The sequence below is a fragment of the Nicotiana tabacum genome, chromosome 10, assembly GCF_000715075.1.
Source record: "Nicotiana tabacum cultivar K326 chromosome 10, ASM71507v2, whole genome shotgun sequence".
In the NCBI taxonomy this organism is placed as follows: domain Eukaryota; kingdom Viridiplantae; phylum Streptophyta; class Magnoliopsida; order Solanales; family Solanaceae; genus Nicotiana; species Nicotiana tabacum.
The window spans coordinates 23,661,203-23,675,522 of record NC_134089.1 but is presented as its reverse complement, the minus strand read 5'-3'; the positions used below and the strand labels follow the sequence as shown (position 1 = coordinate 23,675,522).

Sequence of the window (14,320 nt, the reverse complement as noted above, 5' to 3'; positions counted from 1 at the left end):
TTCTAGCTGCCAATATAAATACTCTCAATGTTTTTCTTTGTAAAATGAGGCACGTGGATGAGATTGGGAGCAATTTAGAAAAATAAAAATTACAAAAATAATTCTATTGCTCATATCAAATCTCTAGTAGTGTAGCTGGAAGCAACTGAATCTCTAGAAAGTTACTTCTCAATATTCTTTTTTCCTTTCTATTTCAGCTCATATCTTACGCCCATTTAAAAGCATAATATATTGAAATCCCAGAATAACATGATTTCATGACTAACACCAATCAAACAGAATAATATTAAGCATCAACATGAAGTGGCAAAAGCTTACACACAAACGCGTCTTCGCATAGTACTATATACTGTCCTATAAAACTGAAAAATATGGACATTAAAGTATATACAATTCCTTTAAATTAAACCCTCATTTTGCAGCTTGCTATTAAAATTCAAATAGGAAGCATGTACCCGTAAAGAGTTACATTGATCGATTGTGTAAAAAAAAATTTTACGCTACGAGATCTTTTAAAAGATAACTACAATAATTGTCCATGATTTATGGAATTATTAACCCGTAAGACTGGTAAAACATGTAAATTTACACTAATACTGCCATTATAAAATGGATTTTTGCCAAATTAAAGTGGGAAATATAATTTTGTCAAATTGGTGTATATTGACAGCCATTCTTAAAATCCAAATTCAATTACTAAGTCAACTTTCTTAATCTTATATATACTCGAGAACAACATTGCTTCATACAATCATCACCAGCTAAAAGTCCATTGCTAGAGATAATTAGCAATTATCAATGTCTAAAAATGTGAACTAATCCTCAAGAGGATTTATTTTTAATTGTTTTGTGGATAAATGGGATTTGCCAAGCAATAATAAATCCACGAAGAGAGAATTGTAGGAATTAATTATGAGGGAGGGAGAAACATTGGCAAAAGAGTCGAATCCAAATACACAAATTCCATACAATTTCAAACATGAAGATGATATACCATTAGAAATGTTAGCCATATGATCACCTTTACAGCCCAACACCTAGAGCCAAATTACTTTGAAAATTAGACCGTCATGTCTACATAAAAGCTACTACAAAGAACTAATTGAAAAGTTCACTCAACCTCTAAACATCTTCTAACACATTACCATACCAAACTACAAATATATCTAAAGAAAACACTTAAAATGAAAGGGGATAAAGACTACCAAATCTAGGGTTTTTAGATGATCTTCACTAGAAGCTTTTGCTGATAAAATATATCGACTAGTGGGACGATGGGAAGTAAGCTTCACTGTCGAGAGGAAGCAATCCATATCACCAGCTAAGGCGCCCTTAAATGACCGCTCAGAGAAAAAAGGACATTTTTGTTGACTTTTTATAAGGCATTACTAGTAGAAGAAGAGCTAAAACTAGCAGAAAGATCGCTCCAAGCACTAGCAGTATTCCAATTTTCATTTCCTTGAATTCCTAACAATTGCCTTGACAAAGCTGATTGATCTTGATTATGATTGTTATCTTCCATTTTCACTGAAGCCATCTGATTTAGCATTGACGTCGAGATTTTCGGCCTAATTTGACTTGTAGTACTCTCATTACCACCAAGAAATTGTACACCCTCATTAACACCACCTTGAAACTGGTAATTATTAATACCAGAAGGCGAATTAGACTGATCAAATCCGCCTATAAAGTTAGGAAATTGCTGTGCCATTTGCTGTTGCTGCATCCTCCAGTGTTCAACGTTTACACTTGATAAAAACGAAGCAACTCCACCACCAGCACCAGCACCAGCACCAGCACCGAGCAAATTATTATTATTAACCATCATACCTTCACTGCTACCGCCTAATACGTTACCACTCGTAGAAAAATTCAAGTTCATGTTATTACCAGGAGTACTGAACTGATGATGATGATGATGATCAGTTAATTGACCTAAAGGTGACAAGAAACGTAGAGGTGGAATTTGAGGGGACATTAGACCTAATAAACTAGCTGCTGATGTTGGACCAGAAAAACTATTACTGTGTGAAGAAATTGTGCTTGTAGAACCAGAATTATTATTAGCAGCTTGACGACCATCAGTACTTGTGCTAGAAGCTGGAGACTTGGAAGTATTGTTACTGTTATTGTTACTGCTTTTGCTACTGCTTCTTTTGTTCCTCCGACAACCGCCGCCCACGGGCACATTTCTCAGAGCGCCGCCTCTTGTCCAGTACCTGTTGGAAAAATCAATCATTTTCTCTCGAAGACAAGTGAAAGAAAGTATTCTTGTTTTACTGATCCTAACTTGATTTACATATATAAAATAGCCAATATATCATATTTAATTATGTTTTCTCCCTTTTTTCTAGTTCACATGAATAAAATCATACATGCATCCTCAGGTTAATTTCGTAATAGATGAAATATGTAAGAAAATTTATGTACTTGAGATGAATCTAGTCTATTTATTGAATGGTAGTACCTTCTACATGTCTTGCAAAAGTGTCTAGGCTGCGAAAGACTATAGTTGTTGAAGTAGCAAAACTTGGTGTTTGATGATTCGCATCGAGGGCATTTTAGGGCTGTCTCAGGCATAGGTATGTTAGCTAACCGGGCTCGATCAGCCATCGAGCCTGGCCTGATAGAACCTGCACCACCACTGCTGCCATGAGGTTGTAGTGGTGGTGGTGGAGGTGGTAGTGACGGCGGTGTTGCAGACTGAGATAGTGGTGATGTGAGCTGATGATGATTTGGAATACTACCTCCACTTTGCTGAAAAAGAAGAACAACAAGAAGAAACTAAGATATCAAGTATATGCAAGAAATTTAAGGATGAAAAAAAGAAGGAAGAATTTTTAAAAAAATTAAAAAGTTAGAAGAATATTATCTTTAATGAATTCTTTTGCTTTTTTGGCAAAGAAGCTGCCATGGTTAGAATTAAGCATCAAAATGAAGTGGGAAAAAACCATACCTGTTGCCAGTTGGTTGGATCAAGATAAGCTGGAATTGAGGAAAAAACCATAGCTTATTCTTGAATGATCTTTAAAATTCTTTTTTTGTAAAGATAGATGGGGTTTTTTGGAAGGAGGATATTGTTAGTGGAGAATCACATCAAATTGGAAGGTGGGGAGAGAGAGAGGGGGCTATACTCTTCTTGGCAAAGGGAGAGAGAAAGAAAGCAAAGGAAGAAAAGATAAAGCAAAGAGAGAATATGAGAATAATGGAGCTCAAATAAAGTGAAGGGCTTTATGTTAGCAGCATATATATACATAACAGTTTGGGTACTGGTTTGTTCTTATTTGTTCTTACTCTAGTCTCATTTTTGTATTTTTTTACTTTTTAGTAGTTCGAGAGGGGTTAATATCTTTACTTTCTTAACCTTTAAGCTTCTTCTTAAATTAAACTTCTTGAGTTGTACCCCCACCCCCACCTTAATTCCTTGCTCATATATTATATAGTATACAAAATGTGGTGGCTGTCATATCTGTCATGTTGCATGCATGGAAAAGTAGTGATAGTTTATGGAATATTTGGACCAAGATATAGAGAGAGAGAGTTAAATGTGCCCCAACACTTTATTGTTAAATAAGATACACTTTTTAATTTTTAATATAAGATCATTAAGCAAATTAAGCCAAGCTTCATGGTGTTAATAGTGGGTGAAATTCAAAAATAGCCAGATTTACAACTGGTCGTTCAAAAATTGCTCAGTTTCAAAAGTAATCGAAATCTAGCCACTTTCATGTAAAGATAAATTTGAGCAAAAATACTGTTCAGAACCCAAAAAATACGTCAGTATATTATGCTGGAGTTCCAACATAAGTATACTTGAACTCCAGCATATTATACTAGAGTTCCAAGATAAGTATGCTGATACTCCAACATAATATGATGGAGTTCCATCATAAGTATAATAGAACTCCAACATAATATACTGAAGTTCCAGCAAGTATACCGGTCCAGCATAATATATTGGAGTTTGGAGCACCGGTGCTCCAGTCTCCAGTATATTATACTGGAGCTAACAAAGTATACCGGTCTAGCATAATATGCTGGAGTTCATACACAGGTGCACCGAACTCCAGTATATTTTGCTGGACCGATCTCTGCTGCAGTAAAAATAGTGGCTATTTTTCATTGACTTGGTAAATGCTGGCTATTTTTGAATGATCAGTCCGAAAACTGGCTATACCGTGCTATTTTTACGTTAATAGTACAATTTATTTTGCTTGAATTCGTCAGTTAACGGTACTTTAGTGCTATATAATTTACTGTATTAGTCAATTGACTAATCGCTGATGCAAATTAAGGACATCAAAGACAATATTACCACAAACTATCATAAAAAGCTTACTCCAATACTTGGCGTATCTGCCTTGTTCATATATATATAGTCCTATTTGTACAGTGTCATGCACTTGTCGACAAAGGAATTTAATTGAACCTTCTTCAATAAACTGAGCTATGCCACTAAGAAGAGGGCAAGGAGCGTGAGCGTATATACCATATGCAATCCTTCCTTTACATTTACTTAAAGAGAGGTTATATTCACATCACGAAACCACAACTTACATTTACAATAAAAAAATTTAGTTTTTTATTTGATGTTTACTATAAATTTATTTTGGAGCCCGACTAATTCAATATTCACCCGGACTATACTTTATTTTCAAAATTCGAACCAAGACTTTTGGTAAAAAATGAATGCACGCCACCCCCACCATAATCTTTTGTATTATTTACAAGGATATTACATAGGAGTAACATAGAGTAAGTTAAGAGAAAATAACAGTAAAACTAAAGGCAAAGAATTATACTATTAAAGAAAAGGTCCTTAGGGCCACTACTTTGCATGGCAGTATATAAAATTGTAGGCTATGCTTTACCTACCAATGGATATAAAAAATTTAAAAGGGAAAAACAGTTAAATGATTTAAGCAGCAATAAACAGAGAACCCCACCTGCAGGGCCAACTCACACATATCTAAAGTGAAAGGAATCCGACATTCTGATAGTTAAGTGTTGCATATAATTCAAAGATCTCTAGGGCTAAGCAACTTAGCAGAGTGGTAAAGACAGAGCAGTTTCAGAAACTTCTTTTAAGGAGGAGGAGAAAAAAGAAAAAGAAAAAGAAAAAGAAAAAGAAAAATAAACCTTGAGCTCTTGTTTATTAAATTTATTGAATGTCCTTTTACTCTTTTTACAGAGTTCTGTGTTCTTAAAACAAAATAAAACTAGCTAGTTCTATATATATTTTTTGCATCTTATTATTCGTTGTACTAATTCTCTTAGCTTTGTCCTTCTTGTTTTATTAAATCATATTGATAAGTTATAGTATCTCATAGCAACTATGTTTAAATCGTTTTGTGTGATTTTACACACGGTTAAACTTTAAAGAGGCATCAATCAAGTGATTATTACTCCCTCTGTTTAGTTTTTTACTTGTCCGCTATATATAACTTGTCCATTTTAGAAAATTAAGAAAAAAATAAAAAATTTCTGTTTTATCCTTATCATTAACTATTCATTCCCTAAATTATTTTTTATTTTTTTAAATGTTATTATTATTATTGATATTATGGTAAAATATATACTTTATTTATTATTTCTTAAAGCAAATGCAAAGCCTTGTGAACCAGTAAAGTGTACGGAAGGAGTAGTTGATTGTTGATACATAAACAACCTTTTTCTTTTTTGAATATGCTCTAAGTCATACTACCTTTAAACCAAAATAACTAAATAAGTACAGTTACCAAAGAGGTAAGAGTTTGTTATGCTGACGCTGTAACATATGTTTAAGTCACTTAAAAACTAATTAAGTGTATCTATACATAGGTTAATTCAGTTACTTGACATGATGATGAAAAGTACTAACTTAGTATGGTCAGTAAAACCAAATTTTTTAACCATGTTTCTCTATATGACTTAAAGCCATTATGAAGAAATTAAATTATTGATATATTTAAACAACCAGCGAACAAGTACTTTTCTTCAAAATATACCATTAATAAGTACATCATAATTCATAACAATGATACATTAGGGAATTGGACTTCATCTTGGTATTTTAAATCTTAAAGTCCACAAACTGTCTTTGCAACTTACCCCTTCAAATGTTGTGCATATCTCTCAATATTCTCCTTTTTCTGTTCGCGAGACTTTCCATATACTAGGGCTCTGCCTAACCCCCATACTTAATTATAAGATGGTTTTATTATATAGGAAAATATAGAAAGAAAAGAGCTAATAGCCCAATCAATAACAAGTGAAAAATCTTTTGAAAAAAAAAATTGAGGGATATAATACTTTTTCCTTTCCTTGTAAGTAGTAACCTAACAAAGATGGCAGATAACAATCAATAATCACTTGCTTAATTTGATGAATCATATAGTATGATAGCAGTCACGTACAAATCCTTATGGCATAGAGAAACAAATGTTAGATCATAAAAATGATGTTACAAAAGATATTCGTAGGTCCCCAAATATTCAGCCATAAGTTTGGTGGAGTGTATAAATGTTAAAAGTAGCTTATTCAAAGGGTATATAAATGTTAAAGTTGTTTATGTAAAAGCTACATGATTTTACGTTTGAAACTTTTTAATTTTCTCGTAATTCAGATAATTAGCAAGTGTAGATTTTTCTCTCTTTTGGGGTAGGAAGAATCTAACTAACTCTTGCTTGCAAGAAGTTATATTTTTTTCGAACGACGATTATCTATGTAGCATGCGTGCACCTCAATTATCTTGCAGGAAGTTGTAATATATGATTACTACGGTTCAAATTTATAAATCTGCAATTTGATTCGTGGCAACTTAAGGGTAATAATAGTGATTAAAAGGTAAAAGGTATTTTTGATGGATTTTTGTTCTTTTAAAGTGTATAAGAATTCTGGTAAGGGAGATAATATGAGTGTTTGCCTTTAAGTGTAGCATTTGAAAAATTAGTTCAATTTGTTAAAGTAAAGGAAACGACCTTTGTAAGCAAAATGAGAAACATATCACGTAGGGATTGGTCCATAACGTTAAGAAAAAGAAAAAGAAAAAGAGATGGGGGAAGGCCGCACACACAAACTTAGGCCTACTTGAAAACTTAATATCTGAAATTAATTTCCTAAAAATATTATACACGGTACATAGGTTAGTTATATCTTACTCCATATTAGTTCTTTAATACCAACATTTACCACTCAAAATTATTACGAAATACTATACTCATGTCTCAACCCCATATTCGAGTGAAGGAGAGTCAGTTAATCCCCTTGATCGAATCATCCCAAAAGTATAATTTATTATGGGTTAAGAATTAAGTTTTATACATATATATTTAATATTGAACACGCTTAGCGAAATATATTTCTAATTTTGCCACCGTATTCTACTATTTTCATTTCTTGCCACTACTTAAATCTAGATTAAAGTTGAAAGTATTTGAAATTTAAAATTTAAGATTTCTCGCTACGTAATAGGATTTTCAAAATTCGATTGAAGTAGCTTCCAAGATAAATCCATATCAGGAATTGTTAAATACCACATTAACCCATATTTCATGCATTTCCATCATTTTGGCAAACATGCATAGGATATAAATCCATTACCTCAAAATTGCTTTTTAAGCGAATAGCAGGACATTGTCAACTTTTAAAACAGAAGGGATAATAAAAGGTTAACAAATCAAAACTAGCACTATCCTTAAAAGAAGACTAATTTTTTAGCATTTTCCTACATGAACTTGGCCCATGTCAAGTTCTACTGATTTTTCTTATAATAGTGGTATTCGGGTTGCACCTCGACAATTCCGCTAGCTACCTGTTACCTCCCGTCACTACGGATAATGGGTAACTCTACTTATTAAAACTTAAGTAAATAGGAAGAAATTACCTAATATTTTTGTTTCAGCTAGGATTTATTGTTCTACTCTCCTAGATTAAGTGGGGAAGTGTAAAGATGAAAGGGAATTACTTCAAAATTCAAATTCCCTGGAGGACCTATTTTGTTTTTATTTTACTTCAGCTTAAAATTGATTAACGACTACTGAATAAGTAAATCAGACTTGATCATTTTCATTCAAATATATGAGAACATATACTAGTCCAAAAATCTTATTTTTTTTCTCATATGATAATCAAACATAGACTAAACTTTTAAAAACAATGTACTAATTTAAGCATAAAATGAAAGATTAAATAATCCAACCTAACTAGTCCCTTCTATCTCTCTTTTTCACTGCACACGAAATACCCCAAAAAAGTAGGGAGAAAATGATATAGCTTTATGAAAGAGCATTCAAAGCCAACTAAATTGAACTATGTTACATGCCTAACACTATATTAAAATTTATTTTATTGTAATGGTGTATGTGAACCTGGATAGAGTAGAATAACAACAACAACAATAACGACAATAACAACAATAAACCCAGTATAATCCCCCAAGTGGGATCTGGCAGGGTAGTGCGTACGCAAACCTTACCCCTACCTAGGTAGAGAGGCTGTTTCCGAAAGACTTCTGACTCAAGAAAAGATGAAAAGAAAGCAGTAGTAAGTTGCAATAGAGTAGAATGGATACAGAATTTCATATAGCCGATCCCAACTAATATGGGATCGAGGCATAATGGATCCGTTGGTCGGTTGATATAAAATCGTAGAAATGACACCAGGTAGCCACTTCAAAAAGCTATTATTTAGGAATTAGCCAGTTTATTCTGAATTTTAAATTTTTAGTTCTATTTTTTGGGACAAAAGTGCCTTGAATTGTCCAGAAGTTAAGATTTTTAGTTCAAAATTTCATAACAAATATTGACTAATTTCTAAATTGCATCTCTAAGAATGGCTATTTGTACGCTTGCCCCGATATAATCTGCTACAGAAATGAATGCCTCAAACAAAATGAAAAGACAGATTTTTACGAGGAAGAAGAAGATAACTTATTTACATTGTCTTGACCTGAAATTTTCAGTATCAAGGAGCTTTAGTACAAGTTTCTCTAGGCTTCTTGAGCCTGCTGATGGTTTGACAATATCTGGACTTCCATTAGTTATACAAGGATCTTTACCTAAAGCAGAACTTCCCATACACCAAGCCCCGGGTGAAAACCGGCCATGAGATCTTCTCAAGATGTCCTTGTCAATTTTATCAAGAACCGGATCATCTGTAGCAAAAGTACGAGCAAATGGGACACCACTCTGGAGCATGTCCTCAAAGTGCTCGAGCGTTAAATTTATAGGATACTGCTTTGGGGGATTGTCCCATTTGATGTAATGCAAGTCGTGGTTCACTGTCGTGTTCTGGTAGTCTTTGTGATTGCAGACAATGGTGTGGAAGTAGCCCTCAAGAGAAAACAGGAAATTTGTGTAGTACATCAGAAGAGTGCGGGGGAGATTGTCCCATCCCCAAATACAAAACTCAAGGAATGACCTTGAAAGCATCACCCATTCAGATCCTGGAAATGAACACAAAACAGTAAATGAATCTGTTATAGATAGCAATTAAGAGAAAAAGTTTAAATATCATCTTGAAAGCAATATACTCTGTGTCACGACATCTATATGTGTTTTCCATATGATGGTAACATGTTATGAAATCAAAAAGGAAGATGAAGGCTAATTAAATAAGCAAATTTCCAAATAACAAAATGGAACGATCTAGTCCTACTATCCCCCCCCCCCCCCCACAGGCCAATCCCAAAAAGGGGGAGAAAAGGAGGGGGGAGGGGGGTTCGACGTTCAAGTTATGTGAAAGTTATCATTGTCCAACATCTGCTATATTTTAACGTTAGATACCAGTAGGAAACATGTTATTCTGCCAGCGCATACTCTTAGACCTCTGTTTTCTTATGGATTGTTCTTACAATGCTGTTAAAGCTCGGAAAACATAGATACGAACCAGAAGAGCGCTAACATCACCGATACATTTCCCACTTAACTCCCTACTTAGATGAAGCTACCCTTACAATCAATCAATAGAAACTTATAACAAATATATACACAGCCCTTTAACTTGCTCTGGTTTTTCATCCAGACACCTAACTTGACCGGTTGGGCACTTCAACTATACTCAAAGTGTACCAATTAGACACTTGAGGCACAATCAGTTAAATTTTTCAAGCGCGTGAAATTTAACTGCGGGTGACGTGGCAGAAGAACCAGTGAAAAGAAATACATCAGCAAAGAGAGAAGCAAAAACACTTGAGGAAAAAAAGAACTCTTCATCTCCTTCTTCAAAAGTGGCCAGACTTAACAGAAAGAAGTCCAAAAACGATGGAGCACATTTTTTATTTCATTAGTTGCAAAATGTACGTGTAAAACGGAAAGAAAGTGGGAACTGGGAAACAACTAAACATGAATAGGTTACCATTGAAAATGTTCTTGGTAAAAATACCCACCTTGTTTGGAAACGTAGAGTAATAACTTACCACAGACCCACTTGGCTTGGAAAAACAAAGTAAATATCATAGACCCACTTTGCTTGGAAACACAAATTGGCTGAAAATGGCTTTAAAGAATGGCAAAAAATGGCAGGTAAAATCCTTACTGTGCCTGATAAATGAAAAATGGTGCTCAATAAAAACAGCTTTCTTCCATCGGCTATATGATTTTTGCACTTCTCGGCAACTATTTGGAGTTCTGAGAAAATTTTGAAGAGCGTGCAGTAGGCAGCATTTGAGAGTTTTGAGATTGGATGCTGTTGTTAAAAATTTGAATTATTATGTAATGTATATTTCCTTGCCAGATAACATTGATGCACTGCTCTTGTAATGGCCATATATTCTAGATTGTCACTAGAAGAAAATGGCAGAAATACCATTGTGGAGTGACAGGAAAGTAACTAGAATGAGCTTTATTCAAGAAGAAAGAACAGGAGAAGAATTGGTTTGAATACGTGGTTGAAGAAATTGCAGAAGAAATGAATTTGGAAAAAGAAGAGTAAATAGAACAAAAATGATCAGATAATTACTTTTCCAGTGAAGTTTCATATTATCCGGCAAACACTTTGTTGTAGCTTAGCATAACACCATTCCACACACTTAATTTTGAGTAAGAAGCACGCACTTGTCAGTCAGCATTTCGTGTTTAATTGGTACACTTTGAGTATAGTTCGAGTGTCCAATAGGTCATATGCTTAGTTTAGATGTCTAAATGAAAAATTGGGACTAGTTTAAGGAGCCGCCTATGTATTTGGCCTAACATACTTTTATCATGTAACTGTGCTATCTACCTTATGAGAAAACTGAGTACTAATCTTTACTTTGTTCCGAGTTCCCTCCTCAAAAATCAACCTACGCCCTATCAGTGAAGTAAAAAAGGCAAATGAATCACTAAATGTAGAACACAAATATACACGAATATATATAGGTGAATCCGGAAAAGGAAGCAAATCTCGAGCAGTACCCATGAACACCTTGAAAGAAGCAGGCATTGATCTTTTCTCCTTAGCCCAGAATACACCAGATTTCTTCAGATGATATAGACCAGGATCTATGATAATAGGCCTTGCCCTTGAAAACCTAGAAAATAGAATAAGTAACTCAAAGTTACTTAACAGCAATCATCACAGATAAGATCTGTTTGCCATAGGAAAAAAGGATACTACAGAAACGAAGTCAAGTGAAGCTCACTCTTTATAACCAATATTACTTGAGTGCTCAAGAAAATTCAGATCCCTAGGCAAGTATGAGAAAATGTGCAGTATATCTGGAACAAATAGAAAAGAGATTAGATGAACAAAGATGATTGTATAACAAATGGAGAATACTTACGGCGAAATAGAACAGTATCAAATTCGGTTAAAATGAGAGAGATCAAGCATAACCATACGAAAATTGACTAAAGATGACTGTAACAAATGTTGCTATCTCGAAGCTGGGAATTTCTCAACAAAAAAAAAAACGAAAATGACCAGAGAAAAAAAATAGCAATAAGCAACCTGGGCAAGCAATAGAAATAAACGAAAATGACCAGAGATGAAATGCTGATATAATATTATTGGCCTTTTTGGTTTCTTCACTAAATACTTAAGGCGAAATAGAACACATCTTCATTCAGTGAGAATGAGACATATCATCACTTAACCATACAAGTAGAAATCAGCCGTGATTCTTTTGCATCTGTCTGCCTGATAAGGTAATGTATTCTAACGTTACAGAGAACGGACATGCAATAACCACTGAACTCATTCAATCTCGACGACAGTCTAATGTACCTTACATACGCAATACTTTGGACCTGAACCTCAAGATTTACACACCTTTACCAGAAGTTCCAATCACTTGTTTTAGCATATAAACTACATTTCCTTCAAAAGATTTCACTGTGGTGATAATAACATTCTGATAAATTTAACTTATTCGGAATAATCAACTGAAGCAGACTATATAAACATGAAATATAGATTTTTCAAAACTGCAAACATTCAAGTAATTAACTTTATTAATAACATTACTCCTTTCTCATAGACCAAACAAAAAGGGAAAGAAAAAAACCAAAAAGATAATATTTGAACTAGATTAGGATAGAGCTAGTATGAACTCAATCAAAATTAAGCAAACTATTTTCCAGCCACCACATCCAATTCTCCTTCATCACAATGATTGCAACTTAAATTATATACACATTTCAAAATATTTAGCTATCTATAGAGTTCGAGCCAGATACAGTTAAGGGAAGCCCGGTGCACTAAGCTCCTTCTATGCACGGGTCCGGAGAAGGTCCGGACCACAAGGCTCTATTGTACGCAGCATGAGGTTGTTTGTACGGCTTGAACCCGTAACCTCCTGGTCAAATGGAGGCAACTTTAACAGTTACGCCAAGGTCCCCTTCGAGCCAGATACAGTTATTGCACTTCAAAAAGTTACAAAATCATTCTTAAAATAGAACAAAAGGGATAATCAAAGTACTAACCATCTTGGGTCAAAAGGGGATAATCAGATGCACTAAGATTAATAAACCAATCCCAATTCTTAGGCAGCTTCAAGAGAATAGCAATAGCATGTAATGTAGAAGCCAACATAGTAGGCCCTTTATAAGTAACAAGATCTGATTTACCAACAACCTTAACATTCCCAAACTCCCTAATTACAACCTCTGACTTAACATACTTAGCCAACTCTAATCTCTCACTGTCTGAAGCCTCCAAATCAAGATTCAACAAATAATAATTCCTAGGATGATACACTGCCTGAAGCAGCCGTTTTATCCTAACGACGTCGTTTTTTGTACCAGAAATTAAGTAAGCTAATCGAGGCAGCTCAGGCAAGATTTCAGCTTTTGCATTAAAAAGATTTGATTTTGACTGTGGGGTTGAAGATTTAGGCCTATTTGAGGAACTGGGGTTGGAAAAAATTAGTGTAAAAAGAAGTATTAGAGCCAAGATTGTGACTACAATAATGGGTGTTGACCATTTCTTATGGTGGATGAATCTAATGTGACTTCTTTTCATTGGTGAAAAAAAATTATATTTGGGTGTCTGGATTTTCTGGTATCAGAGGGAAAGATTTGTGTAAGCTTAGATCCAAAGAAGTTTCGACGGGAAAAATTTAGGTGTGAGGTTAGAGTTGGAGGTTGGAGTCGAATTTGCTCAGGGGAGTACACGTTGGGGGGCCGGGGAGTGACTTGTTACCTGTCGCCAATATCTAATTAAAGAATTCATATAATTAATTACTCTTCCGTTTCATTTTATTTGAACCTATTTCTTTTTTAGTCCATGTCAAAAAGAATGACATATTTCCCTATTTGAAAATAATTTATATTTATGCAATGATTTATAGCCACACAAAATATATATGCTTCATTTTACACCACAAATTCAAAAGTCTTCTCTCTTTTCTTAAACTTTGTGTCCAGTCAAATGGATTCACATAAATTGAAAGGGAGGGAGTACTAACTTCTTCTCCTTCTACTTTTTTTTTTCTTTTTTCTTTTTTTTTGAGTAGACCCTGATTAATTTTTATAAAAAATAAATCTGCATTACTTTTTGTATGTGTTTAGTAGGGGGAACATTTTCTGTCAATTTTTTATATTTAATTAGTTAAACGTATTTTTAAAAACATATTTTTCAGAAAAAATAAATTCCTTAAAAATCGGAAAAAAGACTTGTAAATCATAAATTGAGATGTGATTGGCTCTAAGGAAATAGACTTTAGATCTAACTCAATCCTAAAATTTAGCTCAAACGTAGAGATTGCTCAAGATCATGTATAAAGACTAATAATAACATTCTCAATTGATGTGGGAGCTTAAGGCATACCCTACCATTAGCAAGTCGTTTCATATTTGTCCTTACAATTAATAGAACTCCAGCATAAAATAAACGGACTCTATGTATCAAAATTTACCCCTCA

At 34.0% G+C, this 14,320-nt stretch overlaps 2 protein-coding genes across 2 annotated transcripts; both read right to left on the bottom strand.

The window, feature by feature from the left end:
- Positions 1 to 944: 944 nt before the first annotated feature.
- On the bottom strand, positions 945 to 3,218 carry LOC107787963 (uncharacterized). The gene is made up of 3 exons (XM_016609591.2): positions 2,957 to 3,218; positions 2,468 to 2,757; positions 945 to 2,219 (listed from the first exon to the last, which is right to left on the bottom strand). Exons 1-3 carry the CDS (start codon positions 3,005 to 3,007, stop codon positions 1,376 to 1,378), a joined length of 1,185 nt encoding a protein of 394 aa, XP_016465077.1. The 5' UTR covers positions 3,008 to 3,218; the 3' UTR covers positions 945 to 1,375.
- Positions 3,219 to 8,869: 5,651 nt separating this feature from the next.
- Positions 8,870 to 13,601, bottom strand: LOC107787964 (beta-glucuronosyltransferase GlcAT14C). Its single transcript, XM_016609592.2, has 4 exons — positions 12,882 to 13,601; positions 11,600 to 11,675; positions 11,373 to 11,488; positions 8,870 to 9,424 (listed from the first exon to the last, which is right to left on the bottom strand). Exons 1-4 carry the CDS (start codon positions 13,417 to 13,419, stop codon positions 8,910 to 8,912), a joined length of 1,245 nt encoding a protein of 414 aa, XP_016465078.1. The 5' UTR covers positions 13,420 to 13,601; the 3' UTR covers positions 8,870 to 8,909.
- Between the last annotated feature and the right edge of the window lie 719 nt (positions 13,602 to 14,320).

Excerpts from the sequence above, each read along its gene's own strand:
- LOC107787963 (XM_016609591.2), bottom strand. The coding sequence starts at position 3,007 with ATGGTTTTTTCCTCAATTCCAGCTTATCTTGATCCAACCAACTGGCAA. Across the intron at positions 2,758-2,956 it reads ATCCAACCAACTGGCAACAG|CAAAGTGGAGGTAGTATTCC; the intron begins GTATGGTTTTTT and ends CTTCTTTTTCAG. Across the intron at positions 2,220-2,467 it reads TTTTGCAAGACATGTAGAAG|GTACTGGACAAGAGGCGGCG; the intron begins GTACTACCATTC and ends TTTTTCCAACAG.
- LOC107787964 (XM_016609592.2), bottom strand. The coding sequence starts at position 13,419 with ATGAAAAGAAGTCACATTAGATTCATCCACCATAAGAAATGGTCAACA. Across the intron at positions 11,676-12,881 it reads TCCCCTTTTGACCCAAGATG|ATATACTGCACATTTTCTCA; the intron begins GTTAGTACTTTG and ends TATTTGTTCCAG. Across the intron at positions 11,489-11,599 it reads AGTAATATTGGTTATAAAGA|GTTTTCAAGGGCAAGGCCTA; the intron begins GTGAGCTTCACT and ends TCTATTTTCTAG.